The 27,443-nt window shown below is 41.2% G+C and overlaps 1 protein-coding gene across 1 annotated transcript in view; it reads right to left on the reverse strand.

The window, feature by feature from the left end:
- NSF (N-ethylmaleimide sensitive factor, vesicle fusing ATPase) overlaps window positions 1-16,017 on the reverse strand; it is a gene marked incomplete at both ends in the record, with an annotated part of 66,469 nt that extends 50,452 nt beyond the window's left edge. Inside the window, 6 exons of the mRNA XM_082010459.1 lie at window positions 527-602; window positions 1,241-1,348; window positions 2,522-2,688; window positions 6,460-6,499; window positions 9,260-9,359; window positions 15,935-16,017. Coding sequence (XP_081866585.1) covers window positions 527-602; window positions 1,241-1,348; window positions 2,522-2,688; window positions 6,460-6,499; window positions 9,260-9,359; window positions 15,935-16,017 — 574 coding nt within the window. The remainder of the gene's footprint in view (window positions 1-526; window positions 603-1,240; window positions 1,349-2,521; window positions 2,689-6,459; window positions 6,500-9,259; window positions 9,360-15,934) is intronic.
- Between the last annotated feature and the right edge of the window lie 11,426 nt (window positions 16,018-27,443).

Consider the following 27,443-nt stretch of genomic DNA (forward strand, 5'->3'; position numbering starts at 1 on the left):
CTAGGAGTCCAGAGTGCTTAGGTTAACCTCTCTACTCATCTAACTCGATTTACTATTGTCAGGATCTCTCAAAGTCACGCTCACCTTTTCTCCACCTAGCTCCGTGTCTGTATATTTGAGATACACCCTGGTAATAAGCATAGTATAGAGACCCACAGAACTGCTCTAGTACATCAGTCAGTTCTGGAGCTTCACCAGGGGAGGACAGTGAGTTTTATAGAGGCCCTGTTTAGAAACAGCAGTGTCTGCTGGAGGGATGGTGTCTTCTCAGTGCGGTGGTTTTCAAGAGAGTCCTGAGCATCTACAAACTGCTTTCTAAAGGGTGTGACAGGTTCCTAAGGGATCAAATCCAGTCATCTGCCAGTTTAAACAGATATCTGGGAGACATTTTGAGATGCAGTTTTCAATGGATTAAGTCAACTGATGTAACCACAGAAACAAACTTTGAGGCACACAAGTCTTTGAGGTCTGAAAAGCAGCAAACTTCAAGCATTATTTATCTCTCTTTGGATACAGTGGCACTTACCAATCAGATTGAGAGAGGAGTTCTCAGCTTTTTCAAAGGCAACTTGACTGTTTCCAAGAACCAAACCAACCTCTATCTGCAAGAGGGAAGGAAACAAATAATGACATTAAGCTATGAGGCTCAACTTCAGATTGCTCCTTAGGCATCTCCAAGCACCTCTCAAAGGGCAAGAAACAGCAGCAAAAGCTCCACTACAAAAGCCATTGGGAAGAATGTGAAACACCAACACCTCCTCTAAACCTAACATCACTGAATGCAGAAGCTCATCAGGTATAATAAATTGGCTTTTTAAGTTATTTGTTTAGTTCAAAACCAACTATTTTATTTCAGCAAGATCAAGCAAGTAAAGAAGAAAACAAAATCATATCCATTCTACAGAAGGAATAATCAAAACTGGACATATCTGGAAAACAGAAAGGCTCAAAAGAGGATGTTTCCATGAATTAGTAAAGACCAAAAGATATTCCTTGCATCTTCCCTAGCTCTGCACTTCAGTGGGTGCAACTCTAAGCTCCCGACTACACAAGTAGAGGAGACTGCATTAGACTGAAAAGAACGCTCCTTATCTTCTCTGAGGCAAAAGAAGCAGCCAGATGAAACAAATGTACAACTTCTCCAAATGCAAGTAACCCAATTCCTCCTTGTAGCGATACCTGATCAGTACTTGAATCTCTGCAGTACCTAGGGAATGAACATGAATTCCTGTGAGCCTACCTTCTGCTTCTTGCTTGCTCCAGACTCTCCTTTGAGAATGCTGGGGTCCATAGCTTCCATGTCCTTTACTAACAGGCCAAAAAGTTTGTCATTAAAACTGAACACAAGCTGCAGAAAGAAAAAACAGAAGGGGAGTTTAACTCATTAAAAAGCTAAAAAGGATTTTGAAAAGGCTACTAAGATTTGAAGAGAAGAGGCCCAAGGACTAAGTTTACCACCCAAGAAATTCCATGTAGTTCTTATCCTGTAAAGGTCTGGTATACTGAACATGTCCTTTTCATGTCCCATACTTAAGGGTAACAGATCAAAAGTAGCAGAACATGAAGTCAAATAGAAAAATTCAAAGAAAATTCTCCTTCCAAGAAAAGCTTCTCTTTCCCCCCCTTTTCTCCCCAGCTAAATGTTCTGTATCATCTCTTGACATTTTCCTCTCACTTTAAATATTGGTTTTAGGCAAGAAGGACAGTTTAGCTCAAACCTTTTTGATCTTTCATATTTCAGTTTGACAAGGATACCTCAAAAATAGTGCTACAGTTGTGAGAGGCAGAATGAATATTACGAGAAGTAGGATCTATCCCACAGAAAAGCAGGCTGTCTCTGCACAACTCCTTTCCTCCAAGATTATGTTTGCAACTGACTTAAGATTCAGACCCTGCAAGTTTAAACTACTATGAGATAGACCTCATCCTGTCCTGAGAATATGGCAAACCAGAGGCTATCGCAGATGTTCAGAGGCAGAAGCCCATCTGCTGCAGCGTCGAGAAGGGTCAATTATAGGGACATCAGAAATCCCTAAGGCAAATGATTCACACCTATTTTACTACTGGAGTCCATAAAGTAGTAGTAAGTATTACAATAAAATACACTGCACTTGAAATGTGCTACTGAGATTTAATTAAACGTGGTGTTCATTTTGATCTTACACAGAAGGAAGACAAAAGTTACTTCTCAAAAGATTCCAGGAGCTGCCACAACAGAGAGAGAACCCAGCTCTCTCAAGCCTTGGGATTTTCCTTCACAAAGATAGATAGATTTCTTTACATAAGCAAAAGGAAGATTTTAAAATACTCTGCTCATGCTCTCAGTGAAAGTCATGACAGTTCAACTTTTCATAAAGAAACCATTCACACGATAAACAATTTCTGCCTATTAGCTGTCCTGTGCAACCCAGGGTCATTACCTAGGCATTCCTCAGTATTTTACATGACTGTAGTACAAGCACACGCATGTTATTTAAGAACATTTTAGACTTAAAAAAACAAAACTAAACAAAACACATACCTGCTGGCCTACTGAGAAGGCTTGGCTGTTGAACTGTTGGATGAATTCAGCAGCCATCTTGTCTGTGTCATAGGGGTTGGAGTCAATGCTCTTCTTCTGCAAAAAATCTATCTCGATTGTCATTGTGCCAATACACTGCTTAGCTTTGTCGAAAGTATATAAGGAAACTGTTAAAAAAAGAAACAGCACATTTCAGAACAGCAAGGTCCCCCGACAATATATTAAACATACTATAAGTTTGGCAATACATGTTCTTAGATCAGCATGAGTACCTCATAGAATTTAATATATTATTTCTGATAGAAACCCTTATTTCTCTTACATCCATGTTCTACTACAAGATCAAAAATAGAGCAAATATATCTCCACTGAAAATATCTGAATTTCTTTAAAAAGTCTCTAATAGTCTCCCTTAAAACAGCTCAAACACCATATGAGCTTTGGAGGATAAGGACAATGAAAGCAAATTCACACATGCTGTAGTACCACAATAGCTATATCTACTTCTAAGGGTTTGGAGGACCTGTCTTCAGAAAGCCCAAAAGCAAGCATTAAGAGCAGTCTTGCCCAAAAAAGCAATGACAAGAGCTTATAACGGGTTTTCTGTAGCAACAGATTGACTAGCTCTTCTCCAGATTAGGTAGCAGAAAGTTAGATTACCTGCAAATTCAAGTGCAGTAATATAATCTATCAGGCTTCTACAGGCCAGAATGAAGCATCAACTACCCTTCATCTCCGACACAGAAGAAACAGCCCCTACTCCAAAGACACACTTGGGCCTATCCTAACATGCCCCAGGTTACCTTCAGTGACACAGAATCAACTGAGAACGGCCCTTGAAAGGGGAAGGAAAGCAAAGTGGCATGGAAGGTACTTCACAGTCATTGCCAACAGCAACTAATCCCCTCAGGTCTCCAGCTACATCATGTCAAAAACAAGAGGCCACTTAGGGCTGTTGCTGCTGGAGGAAAGAGGACAAAGGAAAGAAGAGCATGGTCCACAACTTTAGGAATACTGCCTCAGCACAACTGATCAGAAGGACAGGATCTCACAAAGCGGACAGCCCTAATAATTCACAAACCAGACTGCAGCAAAGGACAGAAGCGGATGTGTGTCCAGAAGACTAAGGAACATTATAGGTTTGCTTTGAATCTAGAGAACAAAGTCTCATCTGATACAGAAGTGACAGCTAAGGGTAAAGCAGTAGGAGGTGAATAAGGGAAATGTACTTCATGCATAACTTACTATCTCCTATCAAGCCTCTTGGCAGTAGAATGGTCCCAGAATAAACCTGCAGACTCCTGGGAAGATGTGAGATCAAAACAAGCATCCAGAATGCTATGATACATGATTTGTTCAAGCTGAGAATGAAGAGATCCTGCCTCTTGTTTAAGTTTTTACCATAAGACACACAGGTCATCACGGCATGCACATTTAATGTCCTTCCTGGTATAAGAACAGGCCAGCTAGAAACAAGTTGTCAGAGAAAGATCTTCCAGGAAACAGGGATAAAGAAGAAACACTAAACTATTCCCTGAATTGAGGTATATCTACTGTATCAGCTAGTTCTTTCAGAAAGGGATATGGCAGCAGGGTTATCACGTCAGTCATAGCTAACGAAGGAGGGACTTGGGTCCTGCAAGGGCACAACAGGAGTTCTTACCTTACAGGTCACTTCAGGGCACTTTTTTCCTTTTACTTGCCTAATCTCAGGGCTTTGTCAAACAAAAGCTTCCAGAAAGAGTATCAGTCCCTGGATTTGGTCACATCACAGAACTGAGCTGTTAACTGAGTATGAGTAGTCCTTACATCAAGGACTGAATGCTGGCGATGCCTGGTACAGAGGGGAACAGTAATGCACCGTGGGGGATGCAGTCCCATAAGCAATGCACAGCACCAGCTTCAAAAGCCTGTCAAGTCCCAGAAACAGAGGAGGAGGCTGAGAAGGCAGCAGTGATTGCCAGTGCTGAGAACGCCGCTGACGCAGCCAGCCCCAGCTATGCATCTCCAGCTGTAACGTGCGAGCTGATGAAGCTGAACTGCGCTGAAGGCAAGACAACCACATCCACACAAGGCACTCAACCTTTCCACAAAGGCAAACTTACAAGATTCACTCACCTGGAAAACCTTCACTATAGCATTAAGGGCTCAACAGAACTCAGCTTCACTGTACCACTAGGCAGTGGAGGGCATTTAAAACTGATGTTTAAAACACAGTTTCTATATTATTAGGGGAACAAGACAAAGAGAGCACCCTGGTAAATCACTAGTTGTATGAATACTTCTCCCTGCCTGTAGAATAGCTTTACAAATCCTTTATGCTCAGCAAGGAGTCATATGACATTTAGTCACTCTGCATAAAATTACTGCATTATTTTTCTTAATATATGTTCCCACACAGTTGGTAAGTTTATAGCAAGGTCTAGTACAAGTACAATCACATATCTGCTCTAACAGCTAATCATGCTGAATATTAGTGTTTCTTTCCCCAAATAACTTTAGTACTAAAAAGTCAGCTGGCACATGTTACTGATCAGCAACCAAACAAGGGTGAAAATTAATTTATACATCTTTCCCTCTCATTATAGGCTATTCTTCAGTTTAAAAAGATGAAACAAAACTAGCTAGCAAAAAGAAATGGCTTCCAAGCAAGATCTGTGAGGCATCTAGTTGTGTAGAGAGGCAAACAGACCTACTCTAGCTTGTCACTACAAAAAAGAGATTCACAAAGACATCAGACTTCGCACTCAAGTACCGATCCATGCCCACGGCCTTGCTGAGACCAAAGGAGCTGCAAAAAGAAACAGACGAGGAGCGAGCTTCCCTAAAAGTACCCCACATCCACAGCTGTACCACTTCTCAGTCTAGGTTCTCCTCACTTTTTGACACAGGATGCAGTCATCAGCTCTACCCACAGTCCACAAATGAGAGGAGAATTCCCTGGAATCACTGTAAACACCTCAAATGGCAAAACAGTGGCCTAACAAACAGTTTACTCCAGATTAATCCAGCCAACCATTACAGCAGGCTTCATCCCAGTAACCTTGTCAAAGAAAAGGATGAGATTGCTCCTGGGGGCAGCCCACAGCTAATTCCTGACAGTCAAAAGAACTGACATGATCCATTACCTTGAAGAACCCTTTATAACAACAGCTGCTGCCAGGAGTTTGGTCAATACTCCAGAAGCTGCAGACAGACCAAACAGCAGCATCTATAGTCAACAGTGATGCCAATCGTTCATAAACCAGAGGTAACAATGATAGACAGCACGAATAAATGAAAGAGCACGCAAGCCGAGAGACAGAAGTCAGCCTCCTCTTTGAACACTGGCAAAGGCTCATCAGGCTCAATTAGGACTTGAAAAAGGAATACAAATCTTCAATTTGTACAAACTTGAGATAGCATCCCTGTCCTTTCATTATACTACAGAATATTCCAGTCAGTTATTGGTGGAAACATCAGTGCTACTCACAAAGCTCATCACTCCAGCTATCCAGAGCACACTGCTGGCTTTTGGTAGCTCTTAACACTAAAATTTCCCCATTCTCAATACTCAAGTTTAGATGCCAAGAATATCCTCAACAACAACAGCTGTTTTTGTTAGCTGATAAGTGTTCTCCAAAGCCACAAGGACAGACTATCTAGGACATGTTAAATGTTCACACCTGCATGCGGGCACCAATGTCCCACACGGAGTTACGCTGATATACTGGCAGATGTCTGAAAATAACAGTCAAGAGAGTCCTCCAGGTTTTTAAAATGTTAAGAGACAGAAAGCCTCAAGTACAAGAGCAACTCCCTTTCACTAATGAGGGCCTCACATTACCTGAAGAAGGGCTGAAGATCTGAGATCTTCCAATTCAGTTTCACTTCAGTATGGAAACAGGAAATTCAGCTTTTATAAACATATGTCATGACCATGCTGCTGACTGACTTACCATCTATCTCTTGTCCAATGGAAAGTCCAGCCCATTTTCTCTGTAAAAACAAGAGAAAAACTTCAGAAAGCCTGTCCTTCACTAGAACACCTATTCAAACACAGCATCCTCACTCAGAAAAGCAGGCTCCCCCATAAGAACCTTACGAAGGAGCAAAAAAAGGGCAGAATGGGATCTTACAAAGACTCCCAAATTAACAGGAAACAAGTAAAAAAAATTGAATTATTTCTATTAATAATTCAATTTTCTGACCCCAGGAGGTTGTTCTGTCCAACCTCCTCCATGTTATTGGTCACCTCACCATCTCAGAGGCAGAAGTTACCGTACTGGACAGGGCTTTTTGTCGTTCTGCTCATTTTCTATCAAAGCTCAGGGGCTTATCACACAACAGGTAGTACAATAGGCAAGAAAGGCTGCTATACACCTTTTTTATTTTAAAAGCTTACATGTATATACTAGTTGCAGGAAATGTAATATGCTTTAAGTTATAAAATTACCTAAAACAAAACTTGTTCAAAGCACTAGTAAGAATGGAACTGTTCAAATCCTTCAGGTCCCTTCAAATTCCTCTAAAAAGATTTGCGCAGCACAGAACTGCATGAGAATGGTTCAATAATTATATGACATGAAAATCTACGACCTTTACTATGCCAAAAGTTCTAGCTTGATAATTGCAAAAATGTCATTTTTCCAGTGGCTTTTCTGCTACAGATTGGCTAGTGTGCATTTACAGTCCACACCTCAGGCTATGCAGTATTTACAGTCTCCCAAATATCTAAGCCTTAGAGAGGCATGAATCACAATAATATATAAGTATCATTACACAAGGCTCTGGTGACATCACATCTGAAACGTACTTCATGGTCATCTATGTTTGGCTTTTTATCTGGAAGGAACAAGTCTGGGAGAAGGGATACAATGACTTTTTTTAAAAAGTAGAAATTTCCCCCTATACTCCCTCTCAAATATGTTTATGGTTCAAGATGGAAGTTAGGCTTAAGGAAAGAATTCCCTTGGCACAACAGGGATCAACCTGTTAGAAATCAAAGCCCACAGCAGGAAGTCTTACATGTACTTACTGGTATTCCCAAGAAGGTCAAAACAGATTATGTTTCCATATTTAACCTCATGCTTTACAGCTTCCACTTCCTGCAAGGCCAGAAAGAATTCTCCCCCTTCCTTGACACTCCAATTCTTTTGCAAAACATACCCTAAACTCACCTTCACCTGAGGTACCAGGCACTGGTGACCACAGTGCAAGAACGCTGGGCATGCACACTGGTATTCCTGCAAACACCGCGCCTTATATAAACCATCCAGGTTAAGCCTATCACCAAACTTCAGGACAGGAAGAAAAGCTGTCCAAGTTCAGCTAGAAAGATTAGTTAGGATCTTCTCTGTGGCAAGAGATATAGCTCAATTCCTATGCTAGTTTGGGTACTTTGCTCTAGGCAGTTTGTCATCACTGCACAGCCTTTCATCTTTTGGGCTCTGCAGCATACAACATTTTTCATGGCTTTTGCTATTCTATTTAGGCCAAAAAGTTAAGATTATTACAGAATAAAGGTGGTCAAGAACTTTATGTGCATAATGAATGCACAACAGACTTTCTTGGAGGTCTTCAAGCCTAAATGCACATTACATGACCCTCCATGAATACACGAGGTAAACACACATTTTGTGTAACACTGGTTACAGTTATCCAAGGCTTCAGGAAATACTGGAAATTAACTCCTAGCACCAAGAATACTCAAATAAAACATTACTATACCAGCAGCTATAACATTTGCTACCATAGTCACTTTTTAAGGGGCAAGCAATCTACCTCATTCCTTAGCAGAAGAGCTCTCCCAGCTTTACAATAACTGCAGGAATCTACAAAAATCAACCCTAAACCATGAATACATCTACTTTAACCCTGCAATACAAATCCTTCTACTGATAACTGTTTTTCAATTTGGGCATCACAAATCATAACTAAACATATGGTTAACTTAACATTCTCGTCACCCACTCATCCGGACAAATCTGAATTTGAACAAGACATCAAAAAGCAAAAGAAGTTTTGGGGCCTATGCCAAGTCATCTGCTGAGGAAAAAAAATCCTGTGTTTGCAGCATAAAGGCTCAACTTCTATGCCAGTTACTAGCAGGAAAATATGACAGCATTAAATCAGTGACCATGGTTGTTGCAGTTTCACATTATGCGACTCCCTATGTAAGCCAGTTAAAGGCTAAAAGATTCATTTTTCTATTTAGAAGTTAACTGTACCAATTATTTATTCTAACCATCATTTAACATGTGATAACTTGACCTAATTAAGAAAGAAGAGACAAGTTAAATCTATTTTATGCATTATATTGCATTTTTCATCTAGAAATACTAATAATGACTGAATGCAGTCATTAAAACCTCTTGCAGGTCTTTAAAAGAGCAACACAGCAAAGAAAACCCTTTAAAGTCAAGGGAAACCAGGGAACAATAAAAATTCATAAAGAATAGCAGACATTGCTTATGCTTTTCTTTTTGAAATAGTTTGTTTCTTGTGGGTTTTTTTTAAAGGTTAAATTATACCTTTTCTAGTATTTTAATCCCACCATGCACTAAAAAGAGATCAAATATAAGCAAGTTTGCTTCAGCTATAGTAAAAGTCTCCTTGAATATTTGCTGTCAGAAATTAAATTTGCAGCATATATTTATGCGGACATGTCCCTCCAATTAGAATAGTTATCTTCAATCCTGATCTCCAAAGAGATTTTGCTTATTCTATAGCAAAATGGTAAGTCAAACCATATAGTACCTGGGGCAAGCTGAAGGCGATGCTGCCAGGAACAACTGAGGAATGGGTTCTCAGTGTGAAAATGTATTTGTGGTTGGGAGAAGTCTTCACAACAACATGTCTAGAAGAGAGAACAAACAATATTTTACTCCAGTATACACCCAGGAGGACTTTGCATTGTTCCCAGTGCTGTGAGAATTCAAAAGAAACAAGCCAGCTTATATCTGGTCCTATAAAGGAATAAACAAAGGCTTTAGAGCTACACCATGATGCAGGCACACAGCAGTCTTTCACAGGAGTCCATCACCTTCAGTGATATAATGTGATCTCAAAGCCCAACTGCAAGACATTGTACTAATAATTACTATTTACATTCCCCCACCTGTAGCCCTTTACTTCAGGAAGTGCACTATACAAATGTGAGAGAACCAAACTATAACCACAAAGACCAAGGCTGCTATACCTAAAAATCAACACTAGTTTCAAATCTTGAGCATCTAACACCAAAGCATCAATATCTTACCCCAATACAAGCAGTATACCCCAGCTGTGATTTCAACAAGAAATAGATGCAAAGCCTATACAAGGATCTTAGTATATATTTAGAAGTTTGATTGCAGAAGAAAATTGAAGGACTTCCTGTACAAAAAGTAAAATCACATAGGTGCTAAGGTTGTTCCTCCTGCTAGCAACCAACAGATCTTGAACTCAGACAGCACTTGAAGACCAGGAACACTTATAAAAACAGAACAATACAAACAGTCAGGAGCAGACACAACAGCAGCAGTTGCATGTGCCTGTCACTCCCAGAAGCTAAGCTGTCAGGAGCAAAGATACTCAAAAGCTGCTTCTAGTTATCCTCAGACTATGCCTGATAGTTCTTCTTGTGTGATAGGCAGACTTCTTTTTGGCATAAGACAGCAAAACAAAAGGAAGATGGGATTTGTGTGCACTGGTGGCAGGGGCAACGGTGGAATCAGGTTGCCCGTCATCATCATCATCTTCACAACTGCCTGTACCTTAACTACCCATAGGGTATACGAGGCCACCGACTCATGTGGTGGTCCCCTCTCACCAAGCCTCTTATCCGTGGTCAGAAAATAAGGGCTTGATGAACTACACTAACAGCCAAGGCCCACGCTGCTGGCTGTCCTCCCTCCCTGGCAGTGAATGTATTACATCCACATATGCTCCATATATTTTCATTTGCATATGCACATCCCAAAGCAGATATGCTGCACACGTATACATTGGCTACACTGTGTATGCGTAACAGCTTCAGCCACATGGTAGGAAAGAACATATGGCCTTTTGAGACTAGAGGAAATGTGCGGCCTGCACAGCCAAAAACACTAGACATTACTAGTTTGAGCACAAACATACAGGGAAGCTTGCAAAACCTTTCCAGGAACTGCTAGCGCTTGATGGCGTAGCAGGGTAAGAAAGCATTTTAAACATACCACACCATGATACATACTTTCTCTGTCAGGTGGACCAGTGATCTGACTCTTCACTGCTTCTGGCCCTAAATTACCCATTAGCTGCCTAAAACCCCAGCTGTAGGGACACGCACCCTTCCTTTTCCATCTCCTCCCGGCCCAGGTGTAAAACCAGAAACCTGTTATAGGCAGTTTGGCTCCCTATAAATCTTACAGACGGAGAGCAAGACATTTCATGGGGCTTCATGGTGATCAGGAAAGGTTTCTGAGGACTGGGAGAAAGAAGATGTCACTCCTGAGAGAAGGGGTTAAGGGAATCTTAGCAGTTAATTAGTAGATGAGGCTTGAAATCTTGTTAGCTATTGTGTGAAGTAGTTAAAGCAGGAGAACTGTAGTTCCTCCCAAAGACACAGGTCCTGATAAACTGAAAGGAGCAAGAAGATTTGTGGCTCCTCACAAGGACGGTCCCTGATAAGAATTAAGAACTTACCTCAAGAAACTAGCTAAAACTGATCCTGCGGTTTGGATAGAAGCCAAAAAACAATGGAGCCTGCGCAAAGGCAAAAGGTTACTAGCGGTGACGAAGAGGAACCACCGGCCTTCATCCCCACGACCCCTGACGACCACCACCAGGAGGAAACACGCAAGCACAAATGGAAGGAGAACTCATTTTAATACGAAGCGGGGACAGATCATGCATATGTATAGGTATATTGCTAAACTTTATGTATATGCAACACTTTGCTGTATATATTTGAAGTGCCGCGTTGGGCGCGCACAGTTTCTGGTGGGACTACCCCCACGTGCTGCCCAGCGCTGAATAAACATACCTACTTTACAATCTTACAGATTGTGGAGTCTGTTTTCCGCACATCACTCCTATCTTCAAGAAGGGCAAGAAAGAGGATCCAAGGACCTACAGGCTGGTCAGCCTCACCTTAGTCCCTGGGAAAATGATGGAGCAACTAATCCCAGAAGCCAAACGCATTAAAGAACAACAAAGTGACTGGGAGTAGTCAGCATGGACTTACAGAGGAAAATCTGGCCTGACCAATATGATAGCCTTCTGCAATGAAATGGTGAGCTCTGAGGATGAAGGGTGAGCCGTGGATATTGTTTATCTCAACATTAGCAATGCTTTCTACACTGCGTCACACAACAATCTTTATAGACAAATGATATACGGAGTAGGTGAGCAGGCAGCGAGGTGGACCGAAAACTGAAGCGCTGGGCTCAGAGGGTTGTGGTCAGCAGCATGAAGGCCAGCTTCAGGCAGTTTACTAGTGGTGTGCCTACCCCAGGTGTCCATATGGGGCCAAAAAACAGTTAAACTCTTCATTAAGGACCAGGATGATGGGACAGAGTGCACCCTTAGCCAGTCTGCAGATGGCACACCTGCTGATTGTGCTGCCATTCAGGGGGACTTTGACAGGGTGGAGACACAGGCTGACATAAATCCCATCAAGTTCAATAAACCAATATGCAAAGTCCTCCACCTGGGAAGGAATAATCCCATGCACCAGTACAGACTGGGGGCCAACTGGCTTGAAACTGGCTTTGCAGAAAAAGATTTGGGATCCTGGTGGACGAGTTGAACGTGAGCCAGCAACAAGCCCATGCAGCAAAGATGGCCAGCAACATCTCTGGCTGCCAAAGGAATGATGTTGCCAGCAGGCCAAGGGAGATATCTTTCCCAGACTGAATGTTGCTCCAAGGACTGTTTCCTTTTAAATTGAGTAGTAGATAAAATAAAGCAGCTGTCCAGGAAGCAGGGACTGAAATCAGGAGGTTTCCAGCACAGACTGTATCAGCCCAAGTAATTCAAATTACTATCAATACACAACCAACTGGAAAGCAAGGTATTATGTTGCAGCGTGTTAGACAAACATGCCTGTAGGCAAAATACAAGTTTCAGCTATGCTACTGGAATACCTCACCAAGAAATACACTTGATGACAAGTAACACCCTACTCATCACCCAGCTCATCAGACAGTAAAAGATCCAAGATTAAAGCTTCTTAAGACTGAGACAGATCCTGAGCAATGCACAGTGTGGCTCGAAACACAACAGTGACCTTAATGTGTATAGATTCAGCATCTCTGCAGGAAGAAACAAATCACACCACTGTTGGGTTTCATTTCAAAGAAGCGAAATGCAAGAAAATGAGGATACCTGGTAAAAATATTGGGGGAGGGGTGGGGAGGAGGGGGAGTATCCACAAAGATTTGATACAAATTAAAATTACTATATTGGAGCATACCATTCATCAAAAATATTTCCAGCAGACCAGAAAGATAGCGGAGCCTGTCAGCAGGCAAATGGATGCAAGGAAGAAAAAAGGGAAAGAAAAAAAAAAAACAAGCTTTCTGAAAGAAAAGCCAAGTGAGAAGATCAGGTAAGGTCAAATCCTGACAGGTTCTTTTGAGAAAAATCTGCAAAAGGCACAGGAACAACCCTGTTTCTTCTCAAAGACAGCAGGAGCAGGCAGCTTCCAACAGGCTGTAAGCAACCTATTAAGAATGTTCAAAATAAGGCAATAGCATGGAAAACTAAATGCATTTTCCTACAGTGATGTTCACCAGGAAGGAGCGTGGAGAGCTCACGGAGACACAGGGGGGAAATCTCAACCTCATTAAGAGCTTCTGCTTTTAAGCAAACAAAAGGAACAACGAGTCACCAGGGCCAGATACCTCCCAAGAGCTTCAAGAGCTGTAACAGGTGAAACTGCTGCTCTAATTCATGAAAGGCCTTGCCTGAACCAGTCAGAACCAAAACATGATGCCAGTTCTTAAGGGCGGCTCTGGACCGGGCCTAGGAAGCTGTCAGTTGGTAAGTTTGCTGGCCAGGCTGAGCAAACCAACAGAAACTGTAGTAGATAATATTAACCTGCGTGTCCACTAGTTTTTGTGTTCGTGAAGAAAGAGCATAGCTTTATGAAGGGAGAGGGTAACTTACATATCTATGCAAAGGTGCCAGTAAGCATCTGAACCCCATGGGCAGATATTCCTCTGGTGCATGTTTGGAAACCCATGTAAATTATTCAGCAAGGCTCTTCAAGGGCTCTTCAGATAACTAACCTGGCATGAGATAAGAGGGATGGTCTTCCCATGTAAAAGGCAGGAATAATAATACACAATAATAATAAAAGGTAAGAATAATTAGTCAGTTCTCAACATTAAAATAAAACTGCCATTGAGATAACCTGCCCTGGCTTCTTCCCAGACTGTTGTCCCCTTCACAGCCTGGGTGTTTTCAGCACCTATTTTTCTCTCCAAAACACATAGCGAATCCTTAAGATAGAAGTATGTCACAGGAACTTAAGATGGTGCAACTTATCAAACCAACACAGTACTATAATAATGCATTGCATCCCATGAACTCATGTGTCACAAAATGGTGACTCATACTTGTCCAACACGCAGGAAAATGAAGCATGAGAAGATTTACAGTAGCATCGTGGGGATAAAGCAGCTCACTGATCCAAGGTCAAACTCCCACCTCTAGACCGTGAGCTCTAAATGGAAGTGATAAGACAAAGGCCTTTGTGTAACTGTTACCAAAAAATACTCTGTGCAGCCAGTCATGGCTAGGAGAATACACACCAAATCTGCTGACGGCATGCAACTTGCTGCAGCAGATCATAAGGATGGTTTTGCTCAGTATATCTGCAATGCAGCAGAATGACTATATCCTTCCGTGGTAGCTGAGTATCGTGATGTTTCTCTGTACTCTAGTCTTACACTTTTCAAAGCAATATACAGCATCTGCTCACAACCAAACATATGCTGTTTTCTTTATGAGCCCCGATTTCTAGAAATAAGCAGCGCTCTCGGGGAGAATCAGTGCAGCCAGAGTCATGGCCAGCCTGCCTACCAGGCAAGTCTCAGGATATTGTTTCCTGCATGCTTCCATAAATGCGGTGAAAGAGGGTTCTCAGAGCAAAAGGAAAGCAGCTGGCTGCTGCAGGGCTGGAAGCTGGCTCCCTCCAGGACATTCATAGTTGAGGAAATTAACATTTTTATAATGCATGAGGTGCAATGTTCAGTTCAGGTATTTTTGTAAGTCAATTACTTTGAAAAAATCTACTTGGGGAAAAACATCCTTTGAAGACACGAGGATACTACCATGTCCAAGCAAATACTTTTGCCTGCTTCTGACTCTAATAGTTCTGCTCATTTGGGGTTTTTTTAGGGGGTGTGTTTTTGTTTTGTTTTAGCATTTTATACCAAAAGTGGGCTGGTTAAATCACAGTTCAGTTAATCACTAAAGGGCCAGGACAGCTCTCCCAGGTAGCAGCACAGAGGACTGAGAGCACAAGAGATAAGTCTTAAAACACGTAACTCCCTTGTTCCCCGCAGTTCAGAGCCACTTCATTCTCCATCCTTAGCGGAATTCATCTGGGACAGATATTTTATGCTAAGGCCCTAAGTGTGTCATTCAATATCTTTTTTTTAACATTTTTTCTCATTTTTCAAACCCAAGCTCTTCCACATTCTCCTGCGTGTGATATTCTCTTTTTCTGCTGAAATTAATTACTTCTGTCTACAGTCTACATACTGAAATTTTTTGGAAAGCCACCGTACAGTTACAGCAAAGCAAGGAAACTAATTATTTCAATTGGCTTCTTTTAATACAAAACTCTTCGGTGTGGGCTGAGCTGAAAAACTAATGTGTTTTCTATCTTTCTCACAGAAGTAAAATCCAGAATCAGCTTCTATTAGTCACCACAGAACTGTAATTAAAGAACCCAAATTGTTGTGCGCACACTGTGGTTGTCTTTCCCTTTTGTTCATGTGCATGAAAACCCCTAGAACGAGAGAGAGTTTCTACTGACTCTGCTCAGCACTCCAACATGATGGGAAAGTAAGAAGATGCCCCTAGTAACATAATTAAATGCTAAAAATCTACTTGAAATAGCTCAATATTCTAACTATGTAACAGGAACAACAACAAAAACAAAACAAACAAAAAACCAAAAAAGCCTTAAGTCCTTCATTAAAATAGTGACTATAATTAGTTAAGCAGATCAGTTCCCAAGCAAGAAATGCTTCAGAGAAAAATTAACCATTTTTTTTTAGTATCTCTAGTTCTGAGAAAGAGCCACTTTTAAAGTTTTGGTCTCAAAAGATGCCGAAGTTTTGTTAATTAACCTACTCTATTCACCTTCCAAATCTGAAATTCTATTCCACCTCCATCCAAATTTTGAAAATAATTCCTTTTTGGTTAAAAGTTGAAAGAGCAAGAGTGCAGACTTACTGCCCAGATTGGAAGTCCTTCTCATTCACCACAGCACAGTTGGTCAATGACAGTTCATCGGTGGGACATCTTGCTGCTTGCATAGACTATGAGAAAGAGAGGAAAAAAAGGTCAAATAAAATTCTATTTTTCATTTACTAAGCCAAGCCTCAAAACTTATGTAAAACCACACAACACAAAATAGATCTCATGAGCACAGACATACTCTGAGAGCATAGTCCACTCGCATTGACAAGCTCTTCTCCCTCTTCATGGTTTCTTCAAACGCTTCTATGTGCAACAAATGTTTGTACCCAAAAGCTTTGCATTTTATGAGTCTAGCATACCTTATATTTTCTAGCATACTGACAAAAAAAATACCTAAAAATCACTTAGGAAAAAGCCTGCAAGGCAAATGCTGTTAACTTGCTAGTGAACTCTGGTGTTCATGCAACTTCCCTGAACCCTGCAACATGCAAGCAGGTAGCAAAGCATTCACAGGAAGGCATTTCTTGCCAAGTAACAAGACATTGGGATATGTTGAAAGCTGGTAAGGCAAAGCAGCCTAGAGACAAGAGCAGTTCCACTACAACCCTGGGTAACCCTATCTCAGATTGCCATGCTGGGTTAGAGAGACTGTGTGGGAAAAAGAGGGTAGAATAAAGGTGTTACCCTTCTTCCCTGACATTACTGAGAAAACTGGAATTTGAGCACATCCAGTCTGGATATACATACATCAAACAATGCAGTACAGGGCAGCACAGAAAGTCCGCAGAAAGGTTTAATTCTCAGCCAGCTACTATCCAACTCCCCAGAATGTATAGTTTTATAACTTCCCAAAAGAAATATCACAATGCAAATAGTATTTCCTACGCTATAAGAAACACCACAGATCAGTTACAAACAGAAGAAAATTACGTTAAACAGTCAGTTCCAGCCTATCACTATTAAAAAAAATTACTGCCGACAAATTTTGTGGGAGTGTCCTCGCCCCTCTATTTTTTTCTAAAGTCAAAGGAGCAATCCTATTTCAAAAGTATCTGTTCAATTTTTTTCACCTCCACTATTACTCAGGAATCAGCATCTAAAATAACCAAATACCATCACTCTTGGCCCAGGAGGCCCCATTTCCATTACGAGGCAGCATATAGCATACGGGGGGAATGCAGCAGAGAAGTACGGAAGGGAGACCTCAGCCCTACATCCCTAAAACCATCTGCTTCTGCAGAATTATTCCACAAAACAATAGCTGAAAGATGAAAATCATGCACAAAATGCCTCTGGAAGTGGCAAAAAGGATGGAAAAGGCAAGATGTCGCTATCATTAGCTATAGACTGAAAAAATTTAAGTTGGAGTTGACCACCCAGGATATTATTTTTAGAATCAAAGCACAACTATTTTCTTTGTCAGAAACAAATCTGCAGGCAGTGCAACAGAAACTATTTGTCAGTGTCACCCTATTGCTAAAAGCCATTCAGAATGGATTTTCTCTTAAGACACCCTTAAATCCCAGCATCAAGAGAAGGAAACGTGCTGATCCTAATGCACACATCCAGATAATTTCCCATGAGTTAACATACTGCTCAACCTTTCCCCCCTTCCCCCTCTGGGCCATCTGAGAAAAGAATCAGAGAAAATTCATCCCCATGTGGACTGAAGCAAGCCTGCCCTATAGCTCAAATCAACTTTTTATGTCGTAATGTAATTCTGCTAGAGTACTTGCTATTTAGAAAAGGACTAATTCATTATTTCTATTGAATAATGCTCAATTGCCCTTGACTTATGTGACAACAGAAAAGGATTCCATTTTCAGCCTTGAAACAGATTTATCTACCTGAATCTAAAGTGTAATAAGAGACTCAATTAAATATTCTTGTAATTAAAAAAATGCGTGAATATCAGTGGACTTCTGAAATATGCAACCTGCCTGTTAAGGCTCATCATTGTTGGGCACTTCACACAAAAAAGCATTCACCATTTTATCATTTCTCCTTCTATTTGCGAAGGGACTATTTTGTGAAGGGCATGCCCTGATAAAACGCATTAGGCAGGGTATTTCAAGAAAACTGAACACCGAGCTCCTGGATTAAACCTTTTCACAGCACTAGTCCTCAACTGCATTTTTAATCCTTGCTGACAAACTGCTTCCTACATGTTAACAGCAAGCACCTGGCAAAGTTGCCATTCTTCTGTGTTATTCCTGTCCGCATTTGAGAACGTGCAAGCTTTGCTTTAAGGAAATGCATAAATATAAAGGAATGTATTTCAAATCCAGCATAAAGCACTCCTTTTGCAAGCTCCACAATATGATAGATGCGTGGCAAAACATCCTTGGCTATCTGACACGAGAAATAATGTAGCTGCTTCTGCAGCAGTATCAGCACTGACTGTGCTAGCCATCCCATAGCTCAGCACGTTCTCCTTCTGGGGTCTTTGCTAGAAGCCCAATTCTTCCTTGGCAATAACCAACATTTCAGACTGCATCTATAATCTATGCCGTGCTCCCAGGCCCCCAGCATATGCCCTCCTCAAGCTTCAAGACCGTTTTGCAGAACTTCAATACATTATCAATATTCAGAAGTGGTTTTAACATAATACAGCCCAAGCAAAAAAAGGGCATCACTCAATGGATGCAGGTTTTCATGAGTACACAAGGGATAATTTGAGGAAATCTGATCACTTAAGACATGACGCTTAAACTGGAAAGCACCCAGACAAGAAGGAGGAACATGATGTTCTAATGAATTGCAGGGGTTTCCTCTCACCTCCCCTCTCCTCACCCCAGTGCTCACATCCACAGCACTACTGCTCACAGGTATCCTTGTCCTGTCTGTCACAGCAAGGACGTGGGCATTGGCTGCTCCCAAATAAGTTTTTCTGCCATAAATGCAGCAGTCCAAAGCTGTAACATGAGCCACCGGACCCTGAAGGGCTGTCATATGCCAGCAGTAGTACTGTCAAGGAACACTTTAAGCTCTTGCACTTTGGGTTCCAGTTTGCCAGGACAGCAGCACAAGGACTCCTGGAACCCTGCACCCTCTCCCCTTCTCTGCCATCCAACACTTAACTGCCTGCACTTGCACACCACACGTCAGGGAACAGAGGAAGCAAAATCCTTAAGAGTGTTTCTAAGAAACCTTCAAGTATATTTATACAAGCCAATATAATATAACTAGTAGGTTACTGCTAGCAACTAGGCAAAGCAACATAAAGCTCAGCTCTAGCAAACCACCAGAGCAGATCTTGCAGCTGAGAGTGAATGCCACCTGCTGCAGTTACACTGCTGTCAGTACTAGTATGAAGGTGACCCATGTACATCTTCACAGGTTGCAGTTATGCCCGTGTCCACAACATAGATATATCAGGCTTAAAGTAGCAAAAGAAGTCTTCCCTGCCTCCAGTTATTGTTCTGGTTTATGCAAGGAGGAGACTCCAAGGACAGCAAAGTTCTAGGGAGATGACTCCACATTCTCAGCTAGAGGCATCCATCATCGGTCATGCAGCATCCGCTATTAAACCCATGGCTACGAAGAGGTCTATTCCAGTATTCCTTCTGTTTACCAAGAGAAAAATGAGACCACACGATGCACTGATTAATCTCGTGCTGAAAGACAAGTGTGAAGGACCTCACCTTTGGATTTATGACAAAGCAGTAACGTTGCCTCTACTCTTCTGCTACTGAGCTGATGCTAACCATGAAAATCCAGCGCCAGGAGGCTCAATGACACTGACATATTTTACTTTTACAAAGTAAAAGTTGTCCCAAAGAACAAATACCTTCATAATACAAACCACCACTATAATTTCTAATCTTTCAGAGATTTTTTTTCCTAAGTTGCATGGATTCATTTTCCTCCACAAAAGTATGAAACTGAGTTGTTCTTGCCTTTTTAGGAGAGCTCAGCCCAGAAAGCAATGCTAAGTTATCTGGATATTTTCATACATACATAAAAAACATATTTTCTCCTTCTAAATTTCAAGACAAGCATTCGAAGCAAAAGCAAAGCACTGCTGGTTTAAAATATGACCGGGGAAAAGAATGAGTAATAAAATCTCTGCAATATTACACATAGTACGCTATATTACATTGTTGCATGGGCGAGCACATAGTACAAAAATATGGTTAATATTTGTGAATTGTTAAAGCTGATGATAGAGGAAACTAAAGAAAAACATGTTTCCCATTACTCAGACCACACAAGAGAAGTACATAATGGAAGTGCACTACTACCTGTCAGTTGTTCCTGAATAGGAGAGCTAAAATATTAAATGCTAAAGCAGAGATGATTTCCATTTGAAACAGCTTAACTCATTTAATTTCTCAATCCTACCCAAGAGATTATGAAACAGCTTCTAAAGCTGAGGCAGGTTTTGTTCTGTGCGCTGCTTCTATTGGGTTTGTATAAGCCAAATATTGTTAGTGTTACATGTTTAAAATTTTCTTTTGTGTAAAACATATAGGCATAGATATATATGCATACATACATATATATAGTTTCTGTCATGTCGATGTTGGCAGACAAGCATTAGGAAACATGACGACTGTGGGTACTGAAAGTTCAATCTCCCTCTGTAGAGCCCACTGCCAGCTGCATAGAAATGGGGATCCCCACTCCAGAAAGCATCTAAGCTCTGCTGTAACAACTGTTAGGCACCAAAGTACCTTTAAACCCAGAGCTTCCTCACCCAGAGAAGAGGGCAACAAAAAAATCTGTGCAGGAGTTTATTCTCAGGAAGAAAGTTTAGTCCATATTTACTAGGGACTGAGCAGATGTGTGCCTGCCCGGTGGCTGTGTGATAGCACGGCAGACTCAAAGGTGTTTGAAGTCAAACACTCATTCACCACTAAGAGTCTGCAAATAAAATTAGTTTGAATACTGAAAGGAAGAATTCTTATATGAAAGGAGCTCTGAAGATAAACAGGGATCTGAGATGATGATACGTAGACCCTACATTATCCAAGACTATGCTCCTGATGGAAAGCAGACACACATGAAGCATTGCCTGATACAAAGATCCAATGGACCAAGTGGCAACAGAATCCAAGACGAACATTAAAACTGCAAACATCAGGAGCCAGCTGCAGACAGACGACAAACACCAGCACTAGCACACAGAAAGATGAGCTGCAGCAGAGTTGGGTCAGCAATAGCCTGGGAGAAGGAGACAAATCAAGCTCTCCCAGCACAGGAAAGCCTGAAGAGGATTATGACTACTTTCTTTCTACATACACACACACCCCCACACACACACTGCTGAATAACAGAGGAAATACAACTCTATGCTAAAGGACAGAGGAAATTGGTATAAAGTGATAGCAACACTATCGCAGCTAATGAGTAGCAGTTAAAAAAGGGTTCCTAAGCAGTAGAGGAAGCCAGCATGGTAATAGCCTTTGGTGGGAAACAGTAAAGACAAAATGAAAACTTCTTTAAAGAAGGCATTCAGTAATATTTATGAAAGGAATGACAACATGATGCCTACAAAAGGGACCACACTCAGCAGTAGGAGATGTTCCAAATGCTGTGTTTCTAAAATTTAAAGAAAAATAAAATTAAAAAAATAAGGAATTTACTAGTTTGCAGAAGGTTTTTCTAGACATCTCAGCAACAACAAAAAAAAAACCTTGAATAAAGCTTCCAGAGTTCTGCAGCTACAAGAAGAGATCAAACACCTACAAGTAACTTTTTGGAGCAGTAGGCTCAGCAAGACAGGTTTCCTTCCCAGACCTACAGTCACTCACAGAGTGCCCTGCTGTGCCCAGCAGGTAAAGCATGCTGTCCCCCAGGACAAGCAGCCCTTGACTGGATGCTCAGGACTCGCCTTTCCATCTGTTCCATTTGACCTCTAGTTTGCTTTGCTGGAAGCTTTCATACTTGTGGGGAAGGAGCTGCATCCTCTCTTGATAACAAGCTCATAAATTCAAATTTTCTTCTCCTATTAAAAGAGGAATGCATAAGGAAAGCTAAAATCTTCAGAATTAATATTCAAATTTTCATCAAAGCCAGGGAACTTTGAGCAAGCCAACGCCAAGACAGCCTCAATGCAAAGTCCAGGCAAGGACGGACGAAACGCTACCCTCCTTCCCAGGCCCCCAGACGTGACGCTCCCACCACTACCAATCACCTCCCCACGCTCACTCAGGCGGCCAAGGAGGCATCAAGGTGAACGCGGCTGCGCCACACACACACCAGCTGCCAGCCAACACAGACGCCAAAACAGCTTAAAATATGGGAGAGGGAAGAGTTTGCATCACCACCTCCTGCATCATCCAGGGCTGGAAATGAAACAGGGAATGTTTTTCCCTGCATTGTTTTGAGCCTGCACCAGCCGTAACTTTCTCCTTCTCAGCTGATAACAGAGTTATCTACATAAGCAAAGAAAGTCAAGCCCTTCTTTGACCCAAGAAGGTCAGTGGGGGCTAGCAATACAGACACCAACCACTCTTCACTGGCAGTTCTTTACACACAGTGTACATTTAACACATTTCCCATTTTCTTCATCTGATAGCAGATGTGCACTCCTCTCATGGGCCTGGGCAGTAATCTAGAAATTACTTCCATCTCAGCACATGAAAGCCACTTTATTAGGACGGAAGCGCCTATCTTAGCAATTACGGGATATTGCTTTTGAGGGTGGAGACTGCTGCTTACCCTTTGTTTGAAAAGTTTACAGCCCAGCGAGTTCAGTTCTGCTATGGGAGCTTTGTAATCCCAACACTAATTTACCCAGTGCAGTTAAGATGATGTACATAGGTTTGAGAATTTGGACATACATCTTCCTCTATTTTGCAATGTTATCAGAAATACAATTTATGGTTCCAAGACTGAAGGATTTGCCTGATCCAGAAGAGCAAGAGAAACAAGTGCACTAGAAGAGAACTTCTATGAGCTACTGGTATGTAGCATCTATAATCTAACTAAATAGGTTTCTCTGCCCAAAGATGTCATTCTCATACCAGTTCTTTACAATATGATCAGTAAAGTGATTTCAGAAAATATATCTATACCTATGCTGCTGTGCCATATAACCGGGAAGCAGTTTCCTAACTGTTTAGGAATGAACATCAACTCCACCTTTCAATTAGGCAATAACAACCCAGAATATGTGCGTTTGTAATTAACACATCCATTTTTGGAGTGGATGTTGCCTCACATTTCTTCCATGAGCCAAGATGATCAACAATTTAATTACAGGGAACTGCTGCTTGTGTTTCATCTAAACATCTTTTTAAAATGCTTAAAGGAACGAAACATCACAACCACATCTAAGATGCTATCCTAGGATGCAAGTCACAGGATTTTGACACACTAGCTGTGAGGACACCTAATGGATGCAAATTTCCTCCAATTAATTTAGAAAAGTTACCCAATAACAGTAGGGAGAAGATTAAAAATATTCCCTTAAACTTGGAATTTGCCTCGTGAAAGCCTGAGATGCTGCCGTCCCTGCGTATTTGCAATTCACCCCGTGGCTGATGGGCTGCGTCTGGCACTAAACTCCAGGACACTGACTAATGTACCAAACGCTACCCAATTATAAGCAGTTTAAGGTGCAATAACTTGCAAGTATTTCTGTATTTTCTACAGAAAAAAAGCATGTAACTTGACATAACTCTAGGGCATAAATTACTCCAGATTTCTCAACAGAAGGTTGCTGCTTTATTGCATCCCAGGAGACTAGAGAAACGTGTTAAATCTTTCTATGCTGCAGACATTTGACCTTCCTGAACTGAGTATCTGACATACATACACAGGAAAGAGCATACCAGCACTGGAGCAGGGCAAGAGAGTGCCTCAAGAACTATATATCCTGCCTTGATTTAACAAGCAGTAGCTTTATCAATTAGCACAAACACAGAGTAACACGACACTGTGTTGAAAACTTCCCGATTAACTGTAGAGACTGTGTTCCTTGCTTGAATTCATCTGTTCACAGATCTTCTCGAACACAACTCTCCAATTCCTGGAGGTCAAAAAAAGCTTATGGAGATGGCCAATATGGAAATTTACTCACAAAACTCTGGTCTGTGCCAGAGAACTTCCCTGACTTGAGACAGCATCCTGACAGGTGTGCGAATGACTGCATCATGTAGAGATCACACTCTGAACCTTATCCCTCCAAAAAATACTGCAGTTTCTAAGATCTTCACTGTCACACTGCTCAGGGGTCAGCTAGCACTCACTGCAGCAGGGCTCCCTAAAGCTAGTCCCATCTCTGATGCTTGTGAGTGTACTTGGACAGTATCCACCAAGTCCCACCAGGACAAAAAAAAAAAAAAAAAAAAAAGATCAAAACATGCCTTAAGGATCTATTTTTTAGTTCTCAGACTTTTTTGTACATTGTAATGTAAAGATAGGAATCAATGATACTTTTATTCCACTGAAAATCATGTCCTGCCTGGTCAGCAATTTAGCAAAATATAAGTACAACTATTTTCTAAGGACTGTTTTTTGTGCACTCAAGTAGAGCTGATTTTATGACAGAACATCCTCCAAATTTATAGCTAGGATATCTCCTAATTCAGGGTCTTCTCCTGAATGACCTCTGTGCTCTGAGGTACAGGACACAGAACAGAGGACACGAAAAGAGAAGATCTTGCTGTGCTATGAAAAGAAATGCCATGTTTAAGAAATTCACACTTGAAATGATCCTCAGAAGGATTCTTTGATTTTTACATATATTTCCCACTAAGAAAAATTCATAACAAAATGGAGTCATTTTGGCCTGTCCATGATAAGAGAGGCATGCCACAGCAGCACCCCCAAAACTGGAGATGGAGAGGCAGCACTGACATCTCCCTATTGCGTTGTCTTTTTAGGTTATAAGCTTTGGACACAGTCCTGCAACACTAAGCCAAGCAACCAATTAATCAAAGATGACAAGGTCAGATATCCCATGCCCACAAACATTCAGATGGTCACATGGCTTTCAGAATTTCATTCTAAATAATTTATCACGGGTTTTATAATGCAGAGGTCCTGTAAGAAGGATACAAGTCTATTTGCAACAATCTCACAAGACAGGTACACAGTTGCAGAAGTGATGTCAGAAACTGAGACTCAGATTTAGTTTTCTCCCATTTCCCTAAAACATTGCTAAAAACCTATTTCTTCATATTACATATTAGGAAACACTAAAAAAAGATACATGATGATAGAAGGATCAGTAGCGCACTGCAAGAAAGATCTTGATTCACAAATGTTTCTTCAGTTGCCTGATGACACCAGTATCTATGAAGGCTGATTCCATATGTTAGCAGAAATGAGACTCGATAGCTTTAACCTATAAACATTAAATCCAACCCTCATTATTTCAAAGTTTCTACCAAACTATCCAACCTAAAATTGCCCTAGGATTGAATGCAACAAGTACAAGAGAGCATGCATTAGTCCAGCGATGTCTTCAGCACCACAGAACACTGAGGGATACAGTCTGTCCTTCACCACCCTTCCCACGGCTGCTACACTCAGTTTGACAGTTGATGTCAACACATGTCAGCAATGTATCTTCTGCTCAAGTCACAGGCTCTTCTAGAGGAGTTACAGCACAGTTCTGCAAGGTAAACCAACATGGTTTCTTACACATATGAAACCAAAATCATTTCCAACCAAATACAGATGTGAATCTCTTCTGAGAAGCAAACAGGCAAGTGTCTCCTATCACTGGGCTAATGGCAACACCACTCCAAATGAGTCCCAAATAGCAAATAAAAAAAAAAAATTAAGGCTGTTACACCATAGAAAACAGCTATTATTTCTAATCATCATGAACTGTTATACCAGTTGCAGCTATTGCAAAACTTTAATATTCCTTGAAGAAAAAAACACCAGTCTCTCTGATAGGGAATCATCACCAACTTTCACACAATCAATATTCAGCACACATGATTTCCTCTTTGAAGAAAGCCAGACCTCCTGCCAGCTTGCAAGAGTAAAGCTGCAGCCACATAGCCCTGCTTCCTCTCCTACACCATTTCTTTATGTACCTCTTCAGTCTGGTACAGTACAAGCTCATTCTGGATCAACAGCTTGACACTGGCCCGAACAAGGCAGAGAAATAATCTGGTCTTTCTACATCCCTTTGAGAACTAATCCCTAATGAGGTTCAAATCAATTAGCTTCAGACAGCACCAGTTAACTTCCAGAGGTCCAGTCTTGATACAAGGGATCTGTAACCAACTACGGACACGTCTAGACAGGTTTATGCCACTCCTTCTTCTGCAACAGATGCTGGATGATGTCTTGGCAAGACTCAGTGCTCTGTCTGAGTGCCTAATGATTACCATGCAGAGAGAGATACAGAAAAAATTATAACAGAAACAGCCATTATTTCTAATCATCATAAACTATTTTTCCTGTAAACTTCAATCACCATTAATCACTCTTTTCCTTGCAATTGAGGAAATGCAGTGCAAGCAGAGCAATATACCTGAAACAGCACTAGTCAATTAATAAGATTTGGCTTATCATTTGCCTAAATTATTTAAAACGTTACTAGAAGTTTGAAGATTCTGTCTCTCTTCTATGTCAGGAAAGCCATTCATTTCTCTCTGTAAAAGTATACACACACAAATCAAACCACATGAGTCTAATAAAAGAGGCTAAGCTCTAAATTGCATTGTGGGACATTTTTTCAGGCCAAAAGTAGCTGCTGAAGCTTTCTCTACCCATTCTCCAGGTTTAAGCACCTTTTAAAAATGCTGACAACAGAATAAGCATCCGTGTTCCAGGATCAGACTCATCTGTTGTACCTAGAGATATCACACACCACCATCCTCCTACCTACTATTCCTTATTTATACAGACAAAGACCACAATAGCTCCAATGTCACATCCGAAATGTATGCTGTTGCTTCTTCACCCTGACCTTCGCATCCTTTTCAGAGCTGCTGCTATCCCACATGCAAGCTGGAGGGAGCAGATAGTTAACTTGTTTGTTAATTTACATTAACAGCAATCAACACACTGCAAGATCGGATCAAGCTCAGAAAATTATATTAAACACTTTGCTTAAGAACTCTCATCACACCATTAAATAATCTGGTAATTCTGCAACAATTATATTTGTAGATAAATCATGACAATACTGAATAGTAAGACGCTTGCTGGTAACCCAAGAAATGCATCACCCACTCGAATTGTGAGATTATGAGGCAATTAAGCTCCAATCTTACTCTTAAATTTGCATAAATCCCCCCATTCCTCCACCAGGTTTCCAAGTCAGCCAAATAAAGGCATGTTTTTTCAGCTGTTCAGTAGCACAAGAGCTCACAGCAGCAGGAAAAAGTTGGGGCTGATCCTTCTTCCTCCCCACATCCCCAGGCACCACCTCCAGAACTCAGACTAAGCTCTTCCAGCACACAAAGGCAACTGAAAACTAACTCATCAAACTACATGGATAGTTTTCTCTGCCAACTTAGCATGCTGAAAGGGCTCAGGGGAGCAAGTGAGTAGGGGATAAAATAAGACCACTGCAGCCAGATTGGTTTAGGCTACAAGGAATCTCAGAATAACATTCATTATGTCT

The sequence above is a fragment of the Phaethon aethereus genome (assembly GCF_964289735.1).
Source record: "Phaethon aethereus genome assembly, chromosome: 25".
Lineage (NCBI taxonomy): Eukaryota > Metazoa > Chordata > Aves > Phaethontiformes > Phaethontidae > Phaethon > Phaethon aethereus.